Source organism: Raphanus sativus, chromosome 3 (genome assembly GCF_000801105.2).
Source record: "Raphanus sativus cultivar WK10039 chromosome 3, ASM80110v3, whole genome shotgun sequence".
NCBI lineage: Eukaryota > Viridiplantae > Streptophyta > Magnoliopsida > Brassicales > Brassicaceae > Raphanus > Raphanus sativus.
The window spans coordinates 18,573,744-18,596,058 of record NC_079513.1 but is presented as its reverse complement, the minus strand read 5'-3'; the positions used below and the strand labels follow the sequence as shown (position 1 = coordinate 18,596,058).

General features: G+C 34.0%; 4 protein-coding genes across 6 annotated transcripts; 3 read left to right on the top strand and 1 right to left on the bottom strand.

Annotated features, from left to right (window-relative positions):
- Nucleotides 1–843: 843 nt before the first annotated feature.
- On the bottom strand, nucleotides 844–4,250 carry LOC108844761 (probable peroxygenase 3). The gene is made up of 6 exons (XM_018618058.2): nucleotides 4,028–4,250; nucleotides 2,301–2,450; nucleotides 2,106–2,191; nucleotides 1,484–1,578; nucleotides 1,281–1,406; nucleotides 844–1,177 (listed from the first exon to the last, which is right to left on the bottom strand). Exons 1-6 carry the CDS (start codon nucleotides 4,233–4,235, stop codon nucleotides 1,018–1,020), a joined length of 825 nt encoding a protein of 274 aa, XP_018473560.2. The 5' UTR covers nucleotides 4,236–4,250; the 3' UTR covers nucleotides 844–1,017.
- A 2,199-nt stretch (nucleotides 4,251–6,449) lies between these two features.
- Nucleotides 6,450–7,988, top strand: LOC130494568 (uncharacterized). 3 transcript variants are annotated; one of them, XM_057005872.1, is made up of 4 exons: nucleotides 6,450–6,588; nucleotides 6,673–7,106; nucleotides 7,668–7,744; nucleotides 7,777–7,988. In XM_057005872.1, exons 2-4 carry the CDS (start codon nucleotides 6,844–6,846, stop codon nucleotides 7,863–7,865), a joined length of 429 nt encoding a protein of 142 aa, XP_056861852.1. In that variant the 5' UTR covers nucleotides 6,450–6,588; nucleotides 6,673–6,843; the 3' UTR covers nucleotides 7,866–7,988. The 3 variants fall into 3 exon arrangements, with proteins under 3 accessions (XP_056861852.1, XP_018474651.2, XP_056861853.1); XM_018619149.2 differs by having other exon boundaries at nucleotides 7,668–7,988; XM_057005873.1 differs by having other exon boundaries at nucleotides 6,451–6,588; nucleotides 7,538–7,988.
- Nucleotides 7,989–13,839: 5,851 nt separating this feature from the next.
- On the top strand, nucleotides 13,840–15,766 carry LOC130509137 (heterogeneous nuclear ribonucleoprotein 1-like). The gene is made up of 2 exons (XM_057004797.1): nucleotides 13,840–14,236; nucleotides 14,483–15,766. Exons 1-2 carry the CDS (start codon nucleotides 14,015–14,017, stop codon nucleotides 15,473–15,475), a joined length of 1,215 nt encoding a protein of 404 aa, XP_056860777.1. The 5' UTR covers nucleotides 13,840–14,014; the 3' UTR covers nucleotides 15,476–15,766.
- A 1,205-nt stretch (nucleotides 15,767–16,971) lies between these two features.
- On the top strand, nucleotides 16,972–21,691 carry LOC108846872 (protein unc-13 homolog). Its single transcript, XM_057005685.1, has 6 exons — nucleotides 16,972–17,702; nucleotides 17,784–18,454; nucleotides 18,540–18,741; nucleotides 19,325–19,780; nucleotides 19,855–20,041; nucleotides 20,653–21,691. Exons 1-6 carry the CDS (start codon nucleotides 17,085–17,087, stop codon nucleotides 21,621–21,623), a joined length of 3,105 nt encoding a protein of 1,034 aa, XP_056861665.1. The 5' UTR covers nucleotides 16,972–17,084; the 3' UTR covers nucleotides 21,624–21,691.
- Nucleotides 21,692–22,315: the final 624 nt, after the last annotated feature.

Genomic DNA, 22,315 nt, shown 5'->3' with positions numbered 1-22,315 from the left:
ATTTGATTACAATAAAAAATATATGGTTGGGAAAAAATCCGAATCCAAATAACCGAAGCAAATCCAATCCAGAAAATAGTATAGAACTTTAATCAAATTGGTTAGATATCTGAACATGTTTAAAATTTTGGTATCTAAAAAACCGGAACCAAACCCGATCCGGACCAAAATATTTCGGGTATCCGGGTATATTCGAACCAGATTTATATACTTAAATATATTATTTAAAAAAAAGTAATATCTAAAAGAAATATACAAAATACTTAGGATGCTTTTAAATTGTCCAAAATACTTAGAAATATATAATAATAGTAAAAATTATATATTTAAAATAACTAAACATTACTCAAAATACCAAAAAACTGAAAATATCTATTCATTTTCTATCCAAATATTTAAGTTAAACCAATTTTTTTGTTAAGTTTGAGTATTTTGACATACATTATTTAAATTTATATGTAACATATTATTTTTATTTTTGTGTTTTGAGAAATTTAAAGTATATATGAACTTTAAGTTTTTAAAAAATTAAATGGGTTATCTGAATCTAAGCCCAAATCAAACATATAAAGATTCGAACCAAATTTGAAAAGATCCAAACCGAACCAAACCAAACCAAATGATACCTACTCGCATGCTATCTCAAATCAAATGTAAAAAAGTTATTGATAATAAAATATGTATTATTTAAAATATTTAGGTACAACATATTTAAAAAAAAAGTTTACTCGGGTTATCATCTAGTAATCCTTTGTAATCCACAGGTTTGTCCGAAAATATTGCAAACTATATTCCTACAAATAGCTTGCTACCAACCAAAACTATAGATTTTCGTCTGCCATATTGATGTGAAAGTCTCATTTTATTTGTTCAACAAATTTTACACAACAATATAGTAAAGAACACAAAGTTTTCTCCCACTTACACTTTTGTTTATTTGTTTTTTTTTCCTAACCAAGATCGAGGGCATAATTGTAGTAGGCTACACATACATTAGTACAAAAGGTAAACACGTTCTTAGTCTTGCTTGCGAGAATTGGCCTTCGCTTTATTCTGTTTAGCACAATATTCAAATAAACTTCCATCAAAACAACCTCTCACAGTTTCTTTAGACACGAACCCTTCATCATCCTTTGCAAGAAGATAAAGTAGTAGCCATTCAACTTTGTTCGAAACCCTGCCATAACCAATACACAAAAAACCGGCCAATTTAAATTGATTGTACCGGATGATAACCAAACAATAAACGTCTATAGAACCAACAATGTTTTGGTACTAACCACCCAAAAGGATCGATTGCCATTCGGTTTCCCTCTGTTAAGTTCCAAAGCTCTTTAAATGATAACTTATCCGAAACTGTTAAAGCGTATTTGCTAAATATGTTCTCGAGATTAGCCGGTACAAACCTGCAGTCACGATTTTTACAAATTGAGTATCAAGAAAATTATGTTTCAAATGATTAGGTGTGCTGAATGAATGTTACCTTCCTTCGGTATCATAGGTGCTTGAATCACTCCCATGCTTAGCTTTGTGTATGTTGTCGATATAAACAGGTAATAGTGGTGATGGCAACCAACTCTGTTTACATTTTTTTACCATTCACAGCATAGTATATCAATGGGTAAATCCATTAGATAGCACAAGTAAAAGATTTATAACAAAAACAGCACACACAAAAAATTCATAAAATATTTTTTTTTTAATTGAAAGTTCATAAAATATCATTAATTAAAGGTAAAATGACTAAATGATTCAAAACTTTAAACCCTTTGTTCTAACCATGTACCCTAAATATCAAACACTAATCTTAAACTGAAACCAAATATAAAATAAATAAATAAATAAATAGTTTTCAATAAATGTTATTTTGGAAAAAAATTTCTTGTATGCTATTTATTTTGTAAAGCAAAAATAATTTATAGCTGAAACTGTGAATATGAGACTCGAACCCTTGTTGATGCAACTGTAGCTGAAATTGTATGCTACTGTTTTTAGAATGTGTTTTATTGCTATCATATGCTGTATTTTCTATACCAATCACAGAAATAAATAATACCAATTAAAACTAAAACTGAAATGTATTAATTAGTAATTGTTTTCCATACCGGAAGTGTAACATAGCTAAACGCTAAGTTTACGATTAAGCTCCAAAATATACAGGCGATTGGGTTGAAACCAAGGTCACGGAGTCCTGAAAAATTTGTTTAGGAAAAGTTGTAATGATAATAAATGGACATGCAATGAAAAATTAAAATTGATTATTTGTTTCAATTTTAAAATATGTATAGTACTGTAGTTACCTGCATAAGTCTCCCAAGGATAGACGATTCCGTCGCCGTTTTGGTCGAAGAAAGCAACATGTTGTTGCATAACACTCATGCCTTTGCTGTCATGACCTTCTGTTCCATTCGGATGCTCTGTATCTGGAGCTGCTAATGCTCTAGCCAAATCTGTTTCGTTTTTTTTACCGTTGGATTAATATACATTTATCATTCAATGTATATAACTTTGACTTATTCTTAGGTTCACCCCTAGAGTGAACCTAAAGGTTCACCCAACCAATAGGAATCACCCATTTCACAATCGATATCTTTTAAAAAAGGAAACAAAATATTATCAAGTTATATTATATTTTTAAAATAAAAAATGTTAAAAATAAATAAAAATAGTAATATATGCAACAAAAAAAATTTAAAATATTTTAAATCCGTCGTCAAAACGTTAAAAACAATAAATCTTAAAAATACCAAACCCTTAATCCTAAAAAGAGTTTAGGGATTAAGATTAAGGTTTTAGTATTTTTAAGATTTATTGTTTTAGTGTTTAGTTTTTTTAGTTAAAATTTAGGATTATCCAAGTATTTATGATTTACCTAAGGGTTTAGGGTTTAGAATTTAGGATTTAGTATTTCGATGATGGCATTAAAATATCTAATTTTTTTTGCATATACTAGAGTTTAGGGTTTAGAGTTTAAGATTATACAAGAGTTTAGCGTATACCCAAGGGTTTAGCGTATACCCAAGGGTTTAGGGTATACTTAACGGTTTAGGGTTTAGGGTTTATGATTTAGGGTTTAGAGTTTATTTTTTTCGAAGATGTTAAAAATATATTTTTAAATCATTTTTTTAACTACTATTATTTTTATTTGTTTTCATTTTATTTATTTTAAAAACATAATATAACTTGACAATATTTTGTTTCCTTTTTTAAAAGATATCAATTGTAAAATGAGTGATTTCTATTGGTTGGGTGAACCTCTAGGTTCACTCTAGGGGTGAACCCAAGAATAACTCTATAACTTTTATTCTTTAACATAAATAGTGACCACTTACGTATTTGATTGTTAAAGTCAATGATTTATAATGTGGAAATATGTGCTAACGTATATTATAGAGCCTTAGGTAATTTGTTTTTGAAATTTATGAAAACATGCATTTGAAGGGTATTTTGCAAATTAAAACCTTGTGAATTCTTTAAATTGACTAGCATGAAGTGGGTGTTCGTATATAACCGTCTTACTGCCGTATATGACACAAGATCACCAGTTTAGTTAGAGCATCGTCTATATAAAATGTCTATTTTAATTATAAATAATAATTATTAAGAAAAAGGTAATTTACTTCACTATTCAGAAAACCCTAAAACTTCCAAACAAACAAATCTACGACCTCTGAGCTAGATATCTAGTGGTTGCCGTGCCATAATCTAGTTACAGACTTCATAGATGAGTGCCTATATATGTCCAATTTGATTATAGATTTATAGGGAGGAGAAGAGGCAAAAATTGGAAGTTGAAACAAGAAAGAAACCTGTAAATTAATCCAACAAAAATAATCTGTTAAAGGTACTTGGAAATTCCTATGTTAAACATGAGCAGTTTTTACGATATATTACAACAAAAACAATATTGTATGTCATGTTAATGACAGCGGTTAGTAAGATATGCATAGTGTTGAACTTAACAGCCACTCCTTATATTTTCACTTGGTTACACCTTAAATTCTTATATTTGGATAAGCATACTTACATGGTTTAGGTAATGTGTCCTCCAAATCGTTCCGTACTTTTCGCTGACCGGTCACCGGAGCTAAAGGCGCCGTCGTGGCAAAAGCCTCTGACTCTTCTCCCATACTCTCTCTCTCTCTTCGGTAAGTGTTAATAATTGAAGATGCTCTCAGTTCCTTCTTTTTGCAAAAGATGTAACAGTGTGATGATTTGGTTTCCGTGGTGGTCATTTTATAAGTAAACGTATAACGAGGATGTGATAAGGAAAAATAAACAATGGACATGTGTCGTGACTTTTGTGGTGTAACGATATAGTTCAATAGACAAAGCTAATAAGTTAGCAGGACGACATGTCGACATCTAAAACGGTCCCATGGTCCATCCATGCACTTGGCGATTCTCAGTTTGCTAAATGAATCCACGTTTTAATCACAAGAGGTCTGACGGAGAAAAAATATCACGGAGAGGTCAATGGATTACAAATGGGCTTCCATTCCATCATATCAATCTTTGTAATAACAACTCACCCAAAAAAAATTGAGTATTGCAATAACACACTCATAAGAACAATATTTGACATCTATTCAAAACAAGGTGACTTCACTACATCTAATCTCACTCGAATAATTTTAAGAAGTGAATTGCTCTCTCAAATAAAAGGATCAGTTGTAATATTTAAGGATCAAATCCACAGAGAACTCGAACACCCAATAAATTTTAAAAACAATGATTAAGCTAGGTCGAATATTATAAATCAAAACAAACAGTGGTGAACAAATAATTGTTCAGATGAATTGATTGAGGTTTTAGACAATAAAAAGTTAAGCTTAGGGTTTTTATTCAAGATTTTAGAATTATAGAGGTATATATACTATGATGTATGTATGATATATAAGAACTCAACAAAAAAACAATAGCTGATCAACTTCCGTATTTTTAGACTATACGTTGTCTAGATTTTCAACCTTAACTTCTGCTTGTTGGTATGGAGAAAGTATCGATCAATTGATTTTGTGATATGGACCTGAGATGACATCATGTGAGGGATCAGAGAATATTTCTTTATATATATAGAGATTGCTTAGAGCAGTTCTCATTTGATTAATGCAAATGCTCTAATATCTAGTATATTTTCTCAATTTGTGTGTAACTTTTATCTATTTTCAGGAAATAAAATTTATGTGTGATCTTAGGCATGGAAAGTAGGTTTTGAAACGTATGTGTTGGACCGTAGGTGAATTAGTGGAGGTGGAGTAAAATGTAAGTTCTGAATTTGCAATCATTTGAATCTGGTTTTATAAAGCAACCATAGAACGTGTGTCATGAAGACATACCTGTCATTCTGTCGGCTCAATAAGAGGGCTAATGCTAGTAGGCAAGTAGTTTTGACGCTTTCTCAGCCGTTAGATTAAAGCTGTAGAACCCGATACACGCTGATTCGCACCGTCACATATAATGACAAAGAAGGAATCTCACGTTCTTTTTATGAGGATCATAAATCGGAATCTTAAGAAATTTTTTTTTTTTTTTTTTTGAAAAAGGGCATAATCTTAAGAAATTTCAATTATCTTTGTAGACTAGTACTCTTTGGTAAATAGATTGGCCTACATAATCAAACCGTTAAATTGATATGGTAACGATATTCATATCCACTGGTCTTGATTAATTGAGCTAGAATGTGGTACAGTATTTTCTATTTTATTCTATATTTAGAGATTGATATTTTAGATAAATACAGTGGAGATGGTCAAATAATAAAATAATAAAAGAAGATTTGTAAGTGGTGATTCTATGCTCATATATATATCTTAAAATAAAGATATTCTTATTATTAATTTTTATGCACAAAATTAAAAAACAGTAAAATTAATCCAATGTCTTTGTGATGATGACCACTAATAAAAACAGTAAAATTCATCTGGATGTTACTTACTCTCTCCGTTTTTAAAATAATGTATGTTTTAGAATTTTCACATATATTAAAAAATATGTAAATTTTTGATAATAAATACATTATTTTTTGTGATTAGTCATTTTCACAATTTTAACCAATTAAAATTCAATAATCACAGTTATTGTCTTCGAAATTTACAATTTATCATTATTAAATGCATTGAAAATGTAAAATGTGTCTCTTTTAGAAACAAATTTTTCTAAAACATATATCATTTTGAAACGAAAGGAGTATAAAATAATAACTGGTTGAACTATTACCTCTGACTTTCTTTTAAAAGTTCCAGTCATAATAAAATCATTATTTTGTTTAATATACATTGACATTTCTATAAGTTCAATTTAAATTTTGTCAACTGTTTATGAAAAATTCAAAACCATATGAGGTTGAGCTTGTAAAAGTAATCCCCTTAAAATAAAGCCAAGTTTGGTAATAAGTCAACGGCCGCATTAACGAGATTACCTACCAAAGCTTTAATCTTATCTGCAAAAACCTCACCCGTTGATTCTATTTAACGAACTTCTCTTTCACTTTCTCTCAGATCTCAATTTTCCCGAGAAAAAAGTTTTTAATTTTTTCTTCTCTCCGTCGTCTCCCGGAGAGAAAACACCTCCGCCGCCACTGACCACGTAATTAATGCCCAATCTCGATCCCAATTTCAATCTGGGTTTACTTTTGATCGTTGACTGACTCCTTTTTTTTGTTGTAATTAGGGTTTATTAGGATCAAACCTTGAAATCAAGCCATTAAGATCCAAATTGTGCTGCTTGATTGTCTGATTCATGTGGGATTGTGTTTGACATGGATTAGGAAAGATAAAAGGAAGAATCTTTTATCTCCTCCAGATTGTTTTGGATTTGGGTAATACTTTCCATATCTCTGTTATGGAAACGAGTCGTGGAGAGGCTAAAGAAGCCAATGGGTGTGAGAATCATAAGGGTACTGTTGTTAGCTTAAAAAGCAGTGAAGTTGAGGATCAAGTCTGTGAGGAGGAAGAAGAAGAAGAAGAAAGTGAGTCACAGTGTTTGTTGCCTCCTCCTAGGAAAGGAGGGATGATGTCTACAAGTAGTGACAAGATTAAGAGGACTGTGCAGTGGACTGATAACAAAGGAGACAATCTTACTGAGGTTTTAGTATACGAACCAAGGTAAAACTATTATCACAAGGAACAACAACAAGTCTCTGCTGATTGTTTTGATTACTTCAACTTGTGAACTCGTTTATTTTTGGTCTGTCTCTCTGCTACTTGAGGGATGTTAGTAGTTTCCCAGATTTGGGGTCAATATCATTAACTTTACGTTTAAGTATTGGTGTTCTTGATCTCTAACTGGTTGCCTTTTTTTGTTTAGCAATGGTTTCAATAGATAAGTTCTTGCGGTTGCTTCTCATGATTAGTGTTTTTGTTGATGAGTCTGTGAGATATACTTGGGCTTCTTGATTGTCCATAGTAGTAGTTAATCTGTTAAGTCCTATTGAGTAGTTATCTTCTGTTCAGGAACTTACTCTCTGGCAATGTTGTCTGTTGTGTTGGAAACTGAAAAACATTTTAAATGTCTGCCTCCATTTTTATGCTTGCAGTGAAGTAAGCGATTCAGATGACGATGATTCTGATTCTTGCATCTGCACCATTATGTAGTCTGCATTCAATCACACTATTAACATGGAGTTTTTAACAAAGAGCTCGTCCTTGTATCTGACTTCTTTTCAGCAACCAGTTATGTGCGGATAAACGAGTGGACATCACACAATCACGCAAGTTTCAGATTTTGTGCTCAGGTCTTGTGACAAGTAACCAAGTCCAAACGTGGGATGTACGATCAGTACCCATTTGTCACATTTTAGTTACAGGAGTGAGAGAGTATATATGGGGTATAGATTACTGCTGTATTGTGCAATAGAGGCCTGATCTTCAAGCCGAAGATCTCTGATCGCTGTTTGGGTTGATAGCTTTTGATAGCAAACTATGTATATCTTTCTTCAACATATACAAGCTAATTAAATTATAAGCAAATGCAGCAATTTTATTACCTTCTCTCCTCTGCTTCAAATAGCTGTTCTCCTCACCAGATCATAATCAGATGCAAAAAAAACAGTGAAAAATCAACAACCATATCGAGATTTAGTTGCACAAATCAACCCAGTGGAAAGGGACAACAGAGACAAACCTCCATAGAGACACACACAAAGAATCAGAAATAATACAAAACATTCTTCTTCAGATGTGTGTGTACTTTGGAGTTGCGACCACTAAACTAATGTGTTTTGCACTGACTTGGATAGTAAGTACCCTTTGGCCTTAAAATAATTCTAGTACCATTAAATAAGATAGGTCATAAGCTAACTACTAAGAAATAAAATAAAAGCTAACTAAACACAAGATTAAAATGCATGCATATATTATAGTACATTTAAAATGAATAAAAACTAAATTTATTATTGGGAAAATTGCCAAAAAAAGAACAAAAAATCAGCATGGTTGTCCCTATAGTATAAAACTATTGTTTAGTTGTCCCTTTGGTATAATTTTTTTCATAATCCCAAAAATAGCCCTTAATTAATCTAATTAAACACATTGAACTAATATAATTTTTTTACAATTAACTAAAAACGTTTTTAAAAAGTAAAACAAAATAAAAGTTTTTAATAAAAATAAAATCTTAAAATTTATAAAATAAAAGTAATTTACTAAATAATTTTAATAAAAACATTAAATAAAATTTATTAAAAACGTTTTACAATTTTTTTTATTTTATAAAAGTTTAAAACGTTTTTTGATAAAATATTAATAAAATAAAATTTGTAAACTTTATAAAATAAAAATAAAACTTTACAATTTTTTTTAATAAAATCTTTAAACAAACTTTATACAAAATATTTTACAAAGTTTTATTTTTATAAAAAATTTAAAACGTTTGTAAATGTTTAATTTTATCAAACATTTTAATAAAAAAAATTTCAAATTTTTTTAATAAAACTTAATAAAAGTAAACTTTGTGAACTTTATAAAAATAAAAAATTTACAAAAAAAGTTTAGTATAAACTTTAAATAAATTTTATAAAAACGTTTACAAAGTCTTTTTATAAAAAGCTTAAAATGTTTGTAATTTTTTTAGTTTTATTAAACTTTTTAAAAAATAGAACAATGGAGAATTGCGTTTTTTTAACAAGTAGAATCGAAAATAACACGTTTTAGGAAGTTAGAATATTTTTAGGAGATTTTTAGAATATTTTCTTAACTGAAACTTTCATTAATTGTCGCAAAAAATCAGGTACTCTTATCCTTAGAAGACGTCTTCTAAAAGTTTAGAAGATTGACAGAAATCCTGAACACGCTTTCTACTTTTAGTAGATGTAAGAGTACATTGTAGAAAAACGCATTCTCCGAAATTTAGAATACTTAATAAAAGTAGAAGATGCATTAGGACGAAAAGTAGATAGTTTTACGATTAGCAGAATGCGCATTCTACTTATTTAGAGATTTAATAAATAATAGAATGTGCGTTCTAAAAGAAGTAGATGAACGTGTTTATTTTAGAAATCGTTTTCTACTATACCATTTCCGTAGAAGACACATTCTACCTTTAGTAGAACGTATTTTCAAATTTTTATTTATCAACTTTTGAAAGAAAAAAAAATATCAGCTTGTGTATATGGATGTTTTATTAATTGTTTATATTTTTAATGTTTTTTTATTTACAAAAGTATTTATTTCATTAATTTTCAGAAATATAAAAGGTAGAAAAGAGAAAAAATGGACAAAAAAAATTTATACCAAAAAGACAACACCTTTGTTTTTTTTCTCTTCTGGCAATTTTCCTTTTATTATTTTGTTTCTTTAAAATATTAATTAATTATAAAAATAGTTACTTTAATTTATAAATATATTCAACGAGAATACATGGAATATCAATAACATGTATAAATTCATTAAACTAATATATAACAGATGATTAAAATACATGCATATGTCATAATTCATTGAAAAAACAAAATATAAATGTAGCATTGTTTTTAATTGTTTTTATGGATATAAGTGTATGAGAAAATCTGAACATGAAATATTAATTTATTTTTAAAAGATGAAAGTTTCATAATCACTGAAAAACAAAATAAAAATGTACTTTGATATTTAATTATTTTAGTAGATATAACTGTTTGAGCCAGCCTGAAAAATAGGAAAAATCAGTTAAACAAAATATAAAAATTCATCACAAAATTTTATATAAAACGAAAAAATTTACTACAAGAGAAGATTGTATAATTTGTGAGAGAAGAAAATGAAATGTTATATTGTATTATAGAGAAAAGATGAAATTCTATATTAAAAAAAAAGCAAAAATCGACATGTATTAGCTCCTGTCTCAGACCAACATCTTTTTCCTAGCTTCTCCAAGATAATTTTTTTATTATATAATTTATTTATTTTTCTAACAACAAGAACTAAATTAAGATAACTGTTCCATTGGTTCGGAAAGCCAAACTGGTGGGATGGAATCAACATAGAACACATTTGAATGAGAATTCCGAGCACCTCTTGCAAACTTGTCTGTCACTTGATTAGTTGCTCTTGGTATATGTCGAATCTTGAAGACATGAAAAAAAAATCTTACTGCATCGAAACTCCTCCAAGTATATAGCAAAAACTGGTCATTTGTCAGATAAAGACACTATCTTCACCAATTAAGAATAGTCTGTTGCAAAAACCACGTCTGAATAATCAAGGGTCTTTATGCACTACATAGAACATATCAAACCTTCACATTATGCATGTAAAGCTGATAAGCTTCTTCGGAGATTCATCGCCCCCATCATCTTCTCTTCTGATCCCATGGCTCTACAGAACCATCCATGCCCCAAAAATTTATCATTCTCTTTCCATGCCCATCTATAAAATAGACTCTCGAATATCCCGATGATTGTTAGTCAAAGGCCTGTGGAATCATGAATTACCTTTCTGGTTGTAAGATGAGCTTCTGCCCATACCTCACCCTCTACTTCAGCAATTATGAGAATTTCTCGTGGATTTTCATCCCTATTATTGAAAACCATACCGTTTCTATTTTTCCAAATGTTCCACAATATCCATGGAAAGTTACTAAAAATCATACTCTTTTGGCAATCTACAGAAGGGATAATCCACATTAGTAACAAACACTGAAGATGTGGAGAAAATATCAGGGGATGACAAGGCCGAAGTTTGAAAAACTGGCGGACATTCAAATAAAGCATAGTTAATTGATTCTTCCTCCGCACCACAAATACTGCATCAAGTATCATATAATTTCTTATACATGCAGTGGTCTTTATTTTTCTGGGTTTGAATGTGTAGTATGAGAAATTCAGGAGAAATGCAGAAGAAATTGTGATGCAGAACAAATTGCATTTAATACTCATTCAATAATTGTAATACAGAACTAAATAAATTTATAATAAATTATTATTGTACTGCATGCAGATTATCAATGTGTTGATTTTTTGTACTGCAAGGAAAAGAGGGAGGAAGAAGGACAGGCGATGACAAGTGCCCAATGACATCACATTTTTTTATTTTTTATTCAGTAGTATAATAGTTTGTTTCTTTTTATTAAAAGTATGATAGACAATTTATTTAGGGGCTAAAAGTTTATTAAACATAACATCATATGTGATAGTTATATTCAGAAATTAAATTTCAAAGCAGTTAGTTAAAAAGATATGTATTGTTGAAATAGTAGTTGGACACAACTTTTTATCAATCGGTCATACTGTTGAATTAATAGAATAGATTAAATTAGTTTGATATGCATTTGTTCTATTTGATCTGCATGATCTGCATTTGTTCTATTTCATTTATGAGTCTGAAGAGAATGTATAATAAATGCAGGATAAACACAGATCAATTTATATGCAGATTATTCTGCACTTTCTTATCATTCAATATTAAAATGCAGTTCATTTTATATGCAGTCAAATTTTCATGCAGATTATTATTGTAAAGAAAAATTTTGATATGTGTTACCCATTCGAAACCTTTATTATTATTCTATGCTCTACATTTTTTTCTTGATTCAACGGATTAGTTGCATAGCAATCTGCATATTATGGTTTGAATGGAACACAGAAAAATGCAGTATAAATGCAGTTTTTATAAGATATCGATTAAATTGCATTTTTTGCCATTCACATTAAAATATGCAGAACGCAAAAATATATTAAAATAATAAATAAACTGCGTGAAAATTAATGTTAGTGTCAAGGGTCTGAGAGCAGGGGTTTTTCGGCCGACGGCTCGGCTATTCTAGTCACCGTCGGTCGGGTTGTGTGTTTCTAGTCTTTGTGAGTCGCTTGATTCGGGTTAGGGTTCTAAATTACATCGGGTTTGGTTTCGGCGGCGCACTCTTCTACGGTGGTCGTCCGATTTTGCTCTCGGGAAGGGATGGCTTTCTCAGCATCTTCTTCGCCGACTTCTGCTTCCGAGAGGCGGTGACTTCTTCAGCATCGCTATCATCGGTTTCTGGTTCCGGGAGGCGGTGGCTACTTCAGCATCGCTCGCCGGCTTGATCTCCTTGGGTTTCCCCCACTTCGATTTACGAATCTGAGCTTCATCTGATACTCTGCCTCTCGTTCTGAATCTGTTGCCGCTTCCATGTATGTCGGAGATGATGAATCGATTGTAGGCGTTCAATATCCTTTGATACTTTCGTAGATCTGTCTGGTTATGAATCTCGGTATGCGTATGTTGTATACGAGTTTGTTTGAATGGGTGGTTGAATCGGTTCGTCTCGGATTCAACCCCACCGTCGACGGTGAGCCGTCGTGTTGAATTGCAGTTTCTGGTACCGGAGGAAAAAGGGAGGCTCGGGTTTCGTGTGGATCGAGCGGCACCTCGTCTGCTAGGGTTTCAGAGTGATGGGCTGTAGGCCCAAATGTTTAGCTTTTGTTTCTGTCCTTTTGATTTTGAGCTTTTAATATTTGTATTGTTTGGGCTTCGTCCCTTTTGGATTACAACCCTTTAATGAATTTCAGATGGAAAAAAAATAATGTTAGTGTTATATTATTTGATCTGCAGTGAAGAAGAGAAAATAGCTGGATAGTTGATATGCATTTAATCTGCAAATTACTGATATGTATTTATCCTATTTGGTCGACCTAAGTATAATATATAGTGTAAAATATATTCTTTTACAAAAATGAATATATGCAATGTTTTTAAAACCAGAACCAAAACTAAATGATCTATTGGGTTTGCAGTTCAATATAGTTTGGCTAGGTCGTACATGATTCAATATTTAAATATAAAATTTTTAAAGTAAAACTAGTAAATGTATTACATAATCAAAATGTAAATAAATATAAAATAGTATAAATATAAACTTCACATAGTTGCCTCATAGATTTTTGATAATTTTAATAATTTTTGTTAAATTCATAACTTCTAATCCAATTATTTAACTGGTTCATAGTAGTATCAAATATTAGATCTAATCCGACTACGTAATCATGATCGAATCTGGTTCAACCACCAATTCACTCTAGTTTTAGAAACATTGAATATATACCTTTAACATAATTTGGATATCAAATATTTTAAAATATAAACATCTATTGAAACACTATCACTGAAATTTTCTGAAGTTATTAATATTTAACAAAGATTAAAACCAAATAATAATATAAATTAAATCGTTTCGCAAAATATATCTCATTATTTTTAGGCGTAAGTTTCCGATTTTGAGAATAACATTTTTTATATAATTTGAAAATTAAAAAGGAACACATTTATTTTTAAACTCATTTAAAAAAAAAATTAAAAAGGAATCGTGAAAAAAAAAAGTTAACATTGAAAAGTCTTGAATTTTTTTTTCCGTTAAGCTGATCTCTTTCACTCTCTTTAACCCAATTGGCCGCTAACTACTTTCCAAATCTGTTTTTTTTTTTCCTTCCATTCTCTCGATTTCATAAACTCAAACCCTAATTTTCAAACTGAAATTTTCAGAGCTCCTTTCCTCTTTCTTCACCGGAGAGGGATTTGTCGGGTGTCGAATCTAGGGTTCCTTTAGGTATAGCGAGAGAGAGATGGAATCAGATCAGGGTAAGCTGTTTATCGGCGGGATTTCATGGGACACCGACGAGAATCTCCTGAGAGAGTACTTCTCCAATTACGGCGAGGTTTTGAAAGTGACGGTCATGCGCGAGAAAGCCACGGGCCGTCCTCGAGGATTCGGATTCGTCGCGTTCTCCGATCCCGCCGTCATTGATAGGGTTCTTCAGGAGAAGCATCACATCGATAATAGAGATGTAAAAAGCTCCAAACTTTCTTCAATTAAGCTCTTGTTTCTGAATTGGGTTTCTCTAATTTTTGAATCTTAATGTAAAGTTTCATGCTTTGATCTTGTTGTCGTGTCTGAATTAGATTGCAATCTTCTGTTTTTGAGTGTTATTTGCCAGTAATTGCCACTCGTCCCCTGTTTCATTTGGTTTTTAAAGTTTCATGCTTTGATCTTGTTTGATGTGGTTTTATACTTTTGTAACATTTATTATTAGGTTGATGTGAAGAGAGCAATGTCTAGAGAAGAGCAGAGTCCTGCTGGGAGACCAGGGAGTTTTAATGCTTCTAGGAGTTTTGATAGCGGTGTTAAGACCAAGAAGATATTCGTGGGGGGTTTGCCTCCCGCTTTAACATCAGACGAGTTTCGGGCCTACTTCGAGACTTACGGCCCTGTGAGCGATGCGGTCATTATGATTGACCAGGCGACGCAGCGTCCTAGAGGGTTTGGGTTTGTTTCGTTCGACTCTGAAGATTCGGTTGACCTTGTTTTGCACAAGACTTTCCACGATATGAGTGGTAAACAAGTAGAAGTCAAAAGAGCTCTTCCTAAAGATGCTAACCCTGGAGTAGCCGGGGGTGGTGGTGGTCGCGGTGGTGGTGGCTCTGGAGGTTTCCCGGGTTATGGTGGAAGTGGATATGAGGGTCGTGTTGATTCGAGTAGTAGATACATGCCGCCGCCTCAGAACACTGGAAGTGGTTATCCTCCTTATGGTGCTTCTGGTTATGGTACTGGTTATGGTTATGGCAGCAACGGTGTAGGTTACGGCGGTTTTGGAGGGTATGGGAATCCGGCTGGGGCGCCGTATGGGAATCCTGGTGTCCCTGGAGCTGGGTTTGGAAGTGGTCCAAGAAGTTCATGGGGAGGCCAAGCTCCATCCGGTTACGGTAATGTGGGATATGGAAATGCTGCTGCTCCTTGGGGCGGTTCTGGTCCCGGTTCAGCAGTGATGGGTCAAGGAGGTGGTCCGTCTGCAGGTTATGGAAGTAGTCAAGGGTATGGCTATGGTGGAAATGATGCTTCTTATGGGGTTCCATCTGGTTACGGTGCAGTTGGTGGACGGCCTGGAAGTATGCCTAACAGCCATGGAGGTGGCTATGCTGATGCTTCAGATGGTTCTGGAGGCTATGGGAACCAGAATCACCTAGGGAACGGGCAAGCTGGTTATGGTGGAGGTTATGGAAACGGTAGGCAAGCTCAACAACAGTGATTGGAGGAATGAAGACTGCTGCAATGGTGGTTTTGTCCCTTACCTCTGAAAAAAACCCCCTCTCTTCGTCTTAACGAAGCCACTTCTGGGGCGGTTTGGCCAGGAGGTCTGCGCTGGATTATCTATTTTGTTAGTTTCTTAATAAGTTATGTGTTCAGGCACATGAAGTTGTAGTTTGCGTGCTTATTCTATATTTGTCGCTTTGGTATGGTTTTGTTCGTCTATCCTAGTGTTTGTGTTTAACAGTAACTCCTCGAGGTTATCATTATTCATATTTCTTCCTTGCATTCATTTTCTTTTGTATACTCCTTTGAGTTTCTTGCTTTGCGTCTCTTCTGTTTTGGTGAACATTTATGCTTCGTGCGCAACGGCAGCACTTGCGTTGTTACTGGAGGAGATACAATGTCTGTCAAGAAATTTGCATAGGGGAGATGAGAACAGCTTTAAGTCTCAAGCAGAGTGCTATAACTTACCTTGTCTGATAACGGGACAACTCAGACAAACTGATACTGTTAGTGTTCACAACCTCATGTCTCTTTTGTTCCTTCGATGATCCATGGAAGAACTCGTCTTAATCTCCAACAGATACATTACACCCGCATCTCTTTATTTGTAGATTTAGACCATTTTGGATTAGAGAGCTACAATTCAAATTTTTGGGTGCGAAATTGGATAACACAACAGCCAACAAACCTTTGTTCCGCACTTTTGGATTTGCCACTAAACTGACTTCCTACTTCTCTAAAAAGGCCACCTCTACTCTGTTTTGCACTACTATCAAGTATGTGAACGTTTTTTTTAAACTGTCATGAAAATCCATTTCTTGATAAAAATGGTTGACAAGAGAGCAATATGATTCACTAAAGTCTAAAGATATTGCTAGTCTAATTGTTGGATAGCTGATCAGCTAATCAGCATTGACATGTGAGCATGATATAAGTTTTTTACCATTTTCTTTTTATTCATGTGTTTGCAGTTATCTTTTTTTTTCTAAAAAATATAAAGATATCTCTCTTTTTATTAAAAGGAGATTAGATATCATGATATATATCAAATGATAATTCTGAAAACAAACTAATAAAATGAGAAAACAAACCGGGTCAGTAAATAAATTAATTTTGCCTGAAAAAATGTTTTTTCTTCCCATACATTGGGCATAATGGTTTTTGTGAGAAAAATGAAGAAAATTTTAAGAAATACAAAAAGTTATATGCATCATGCTATCAAAAGTATCTACTGGCTACTGCAAATGCGTTTCGTAAGTTCTATACCATCAACTTGGTTAGCCAAATCGTTTTAACAAGATGAGATTTGGATGGACAAAATTTACAAGAAATAAGAGATTGCTAATTCTGGTATTATTTTGTGTATTTTCCTAATTTAACTCACATCCTCTCTCATTCCTTTGCACATGAAAAATTTGCTGTAGATTACACCTTTATCCAACTTGTCTCCTTCCTCTTCCTCTTGTTTTGTTTGTTTGTTAAGTGTTTGTCTTATTTTAAAACAAGTAATGTCATCTCTTTCCCTCTTTCCTCTTTTATTGGACAATCTAATTTTATAAAATCACGTCCAAAGTTTTTTTTCCTCCACCCTCTCCTCCTCCGCCATGAACCATCATCAACGGCGTGAGTCTTTCTCGGTAACTATCTCTAACATGGGAGGTGGTTCAACGGTGGTTTGTCCTAACACCGACCTTCTTTGGCCATTTGGGAAGCTCAGCGGTCTAGATGGAAATGATATACGTGAAACGGCTTACGAGATCTTCTTCACGGCTTGTAGGTCATCACCAGGGTTTGGAGGTAGGACTGCTCTCTCATTCTACTCTACGCACAACGACAATCACGGAGAAGGAGGAGGAGGAGCAGCAACATCAGGCGGTTCACCTGGTGTTGGCTCTGGTTCAGGGTTTGGGTTTTCTGGGAGGAAAGAGGTGGTTACAACCCCGACGAGCCGGGTGAAACGTGCTCTAGGTTTGAAGATGCTTAAACGGTCTCCGTCCAGGCGAATGTCTACGATAGGAGCCACTGGAGGAGCCGGGACAACTTCGTTGTCACCCGGTAGTGGCTCGGGACAAGTTAGCCCTGGAGCCGGATTCTTGACGGTCCAGCCTTCTCGGCCTAGAAGGCCGTTGACATCGGCGGAGATCATGAGACAACAAATGAGGGTGACAGAACAGAGTGATAGTCGGCTTCGTAAAACCTTATTGAGAACGCTTGTTGGTCAAGTAAGTTCGATCGTTCACTTGCTTGTTACACAAGTTAATAATAAAAACTAAGAATAATAAAATGATTTGTTTTATCTACAGACGGGTAGACGAGCAGAGACGATTATTTTGCCGTTAGAGCTTCTCCGACACTTGAAAACATCAGAGTTCGGCGATGCAAACGAGTACCAGGTCTGGCAACGAAGACAACTCAAAGTCCTTGAAGCTGGTCTTCTCCTTCACCCATCGATTCCTCTAGACAAAACCAACAACAACGCAATGCGTTTAAGAGAAATCGTCAGACAAAGCGAGAACAAAACCATAGACACGAGCAAAAACGCAGACACAATGAGAACGCTATGCAACGTGGTCGTGTCTTTATCTTGGCGCAGCACTAATGGAAACCCTAGCGATGTTTGTCACTGGGCTGATGGTTACCCTCTCAACATTCATCTTTACGTAGCGTTGTTGCAGTCGATATTCGATGTTAGGGACGAGACATTGGTGCTAGATGAGATCGATGAGCTTCTAGAGCTAATGAAGAAAACTTGGTCAACACTAGGGATCACAAGACCGTTGCATAATCTATGTTTCACTTGGGTTTTGTTTCATCAATATGTTGTGACTTCGCAAATGGAGCCAGACTTGCTAGGCGCATCGCACGCTATGTTAGCTGAAGTTGCGAATGATGCTAAGAAACTTGACCGTGAAGCTCTTTATGTAAAACTATTGACGTCAACATTGGCCTCTATGCAAGGATGGACCGAGAAAAGGTATTTGGTTTCTTGATATACAATCAAATGAAAATCAACATACTTAAAAAAGTTTGAAATCTACATGTGACTGCTGTTATTTTAGGTTATTGAGCTACCATGATTATTTCCAAAGAGGAAATGTGGGACTGATAGAAAATCTTCTCCCGTTGGCGTTATCATCATCAAGAATCTTAGGAGATGATGTTACCATCTCTCAAGGGAAAGGCGATGTGAAACTAATTGATTATTCAGGAGATCGTGTGGACTTTTACATAAGAGCCTCTACTAAAAATGCATTTTCAAAGGTATATTAATGGTAAATCTTTTTAGATGGCACGAACGAAAATTATGATTAAAATGCACCTGTCCTAGGAAAATTAGGACCAGAAGCAAATTATAAAAAATAAGCCGTGTTGGTGGGGCTTCGAACCCGGGGTCGGTGTACTGAAGTCTTTAGCTTTCATGTTTTACCACTAGACTACAGGGAGATTTTGTGAAAATGTGGCCTAAATAATATCTATAATAAAACGGCCGGAAGCAGTGGCTTCCTTGGCTTGCTCCAAGGACCGCCTCTGCCTTCAAAGGTATATTAATGGTAAAATGATTAAATTACTCCAAACCCTATACCTTAATCTATCCATTAAATAATTAAATTTAAACCTCAATCAATAAACTAAATCGGTAAATCCATATATAGAATTTAAAAGTTTTTTTTAAAAAAGTTTTAGTAATGATAATCTGGGAATTTGTGTATTATTTTGGAATAAGAATATGTCTTAGTGTCCTAATGTATTTTTAAACTCCAATATTAAAGGTTGAAAACAAAATTTATTTTGTAGTTTTTCTTTTATTTGTGTTCTTCAAGGTTATGAAATATTTTGTTTCTAGGTGATAGAGAACACGAAAGCTAAGATCGCAGCAATAGAGGAAGGAGAAGAAGCAACTGCAACGCTGTTGCAGCTAGCTAAGGAAACAGAGGAGTTGGCATTAAGAGAACGTGAATGTTTCAGTCCTATACTCAAGAGATGGCACTCGGTTGCTGCTGGTGTTGCCTCGGTGTCGCTTCACCAATGCTATGGTTCAATCTTGATGCAGTATCTGGCAGGAAGATCGTTTATCTCGAGAGATACTGTTGATGTGTTGCAAACGGCAGGGAAGCTTGAGAAGGTTTTAGTGCAGATGGTGGCTGAAGATACAGAAGAATGTGATGACGGAGGAAAGGGGTTGGTTCGAGAGATGGTTCCTTATGAAGTTGATTCAATAATATTGAGGCTTATAAGACAATGGATTGAAGAGAAGCTAAAGGGAGTTCAAGAGTGTTTGTTTAGAGCAAAAGAAACTGAAGTAAGTGTTTGAGATTTTTTTTTTACTTTCATGTCATTTAACTTATATTGAGTGTTTGCATTCTTTCTTTACAGACATGGAACCCGAAATCCAAATCAGAACCATACGCTCAATCTGCAGGAGAAATGATGAAGCTAGCAAAGGATATAATCGATGAGTTTTTTGAAATCCCCATCGGGATTACAGAGGATTTAGTTTATGATATTGCTGAAGGATTAGAACAACTTTTTCAAGAGTACACTACCTTTGTAGCATCTTGCGGTAAGCTTAATATCAAAACCATTCCTTTAACTTAATGAAATGGCATTGCAAATTTTTTTTTTTAAATGGCATTGTAATTCGTCTTTTTAGCATTCTGGGCGGGTCAGGTTATTCTGGTTGAGATGTTTTAGACCCATTTACAAAACCAATATTTCTTTTGGATTGGATCGGTTGGGTCTAGTCCGGTTAGGGATTGATTTTTTTCTTTCTAAATACGAAACAAAACTGAATTACATATGGTTCGAATTTGGTTCAGATTTAATCAAATCCGACAGAAAACCAAAAACCCTAGTTAAACCCAAAAATTGGAAAATATTTTGAGTATTTCTTCTTCTTTTCTTCAATAACTTCGGTTTAGAAATTATATTTTTAGATATAGTTGTTTTGAAACTAAATATAACTAATTTTCAAGGTGAATAAATCGTATTTTGGGTATCGGTTTGGTTTCGATTTTTGGATTTAGAAAAAGGGACCATTTGGACTTTTGTAAGTTTTGATCCGGTTTCAGTTCCTTTTTCCATTTGTTTTTATTCTTGGGGTTTTAGAAAACACAATGCCATGCCTTACTACAATACATATAATTCTGACTCTCTTATTCTTGGTTTTGTCAGGATCGAGACAAAGTTACATACCTACATTACCTCCTCTTACAAGATGCAACCGAGATTCAAGATTCCTTAAACTATGGAAGAGAGCTACACCATGTACCGCCTCCGGAAAAGATTTCAGCCACATCGCACCAGCCTCCGACGGCCATCATCCACGGCCTTCCACAAGCCGCGGAACGCAGCGTCTTTACATCCGTCTCAACACATTGCATTTCCTAAGCTCTCATATCCATTCGCTGAACAAAGCACTCTCATTAAACCCGAAGGTACTTCCCGCAACACGAAAACGTTACCGCCACCGTAACAACAACACCTCATCTTACTTCGACTTCACCTACGCGGGCATCGAATCCGCTTGCCAGCACGTCTCAGAAGTCGCGGCTTACCGTTTGATCTTCCTCGACTCAAACTCTGTTTTCTACGAAAGTCTTTACATAGGAGAAGTCACGAGCTCGAGGATCAGACCAGCTTTACGAGTCACGAAACAGAACTTAACGTTAATGTCGGCGATTCTTGCGGACCGGGCTCAAGCGCTAGCGATGAGGGAGGTTATGAAGTCGTCTTTCGAAGCGTTCTTGATGGTGTTACTCGCTGGAGGGTACTCACGAGTGTTTTACAGGTCGGATCATAGTTTGATCGAGGAAGATTTTGAGAACTTGAAAAGAGTTTTCTGCACTTGTGGTGAAGGGTTGATACCTGAGGAGGTTGTGGATAGAGATGCGGAGATTGTGGAAGGAGTGATTCAGCTGATGAGCCAGCCTACTGAACAGCTTATGGAAGATTTTAGTATTGTGACGTGTGAAACAAGTGGAATGGGTATGGTTGGATCAGGACATAAGCTACCGATGCCTCCGACCACTGGAAGGTGGAACCGGTCGGATCCGAACACTATCTTGAGAGTTCTTTGTCATAGAAACGACCGTGTTGCTAATCGGTTTTTAAAGAAATCATTTCAATTGCCTAAAAGGAGGTGAGAACTATAAAAAGGAGAAAACAAAAAAAGAATTCAACTGAAGAAAAGAAAAATGTTTATGTTGATAACTATAAGCCATGAAAACTTAAAAAAAATATGATTTTTTCTGCTGATTTGTAATGCTTTTTTCATTGCTACAGAGGTTGAAGAAAAATCAACAGAGTTGTCTTATTATTAATTCCGATAAGTAGTTTCTATTCTTTACATTTATTTTGTGAAATCTTTATAAATGACTCATCCCACAATTTTATTTTTAAAATGTACATTCAGTTGCAGCCTTTGTTATACGTGAGCTCCTTCATCGCCGTATTATTATATCTTCAACTCCACTCTTATTTCCAAAGAAAGATAAATTTTAAAGTAAAATCCAATTTCGTTCTATATTATATTTTGTCTATAATGAAATAAAATATTGTTTTCTAGAATTTTCTCTTTTGTATCTCGGTATCTCCAAATGGAATAGGATTTAACTAAGACAGACATAGACCGATATTTCAAATCTATACTATTAAAGCAGGATCCTATTGGTTTTTTTACTAAAAATACCCTATTCTTTACTAACATTGCATATTTTATTAAGGGCAATCAAGTAATATAAATAACATATCTATATTGAGTCATTTTTTTGAATCCAGCCCACTGTCCACATCAGATCTCTCTTGGGCCATTTGGGCCGATTAAGAAATCAGATCC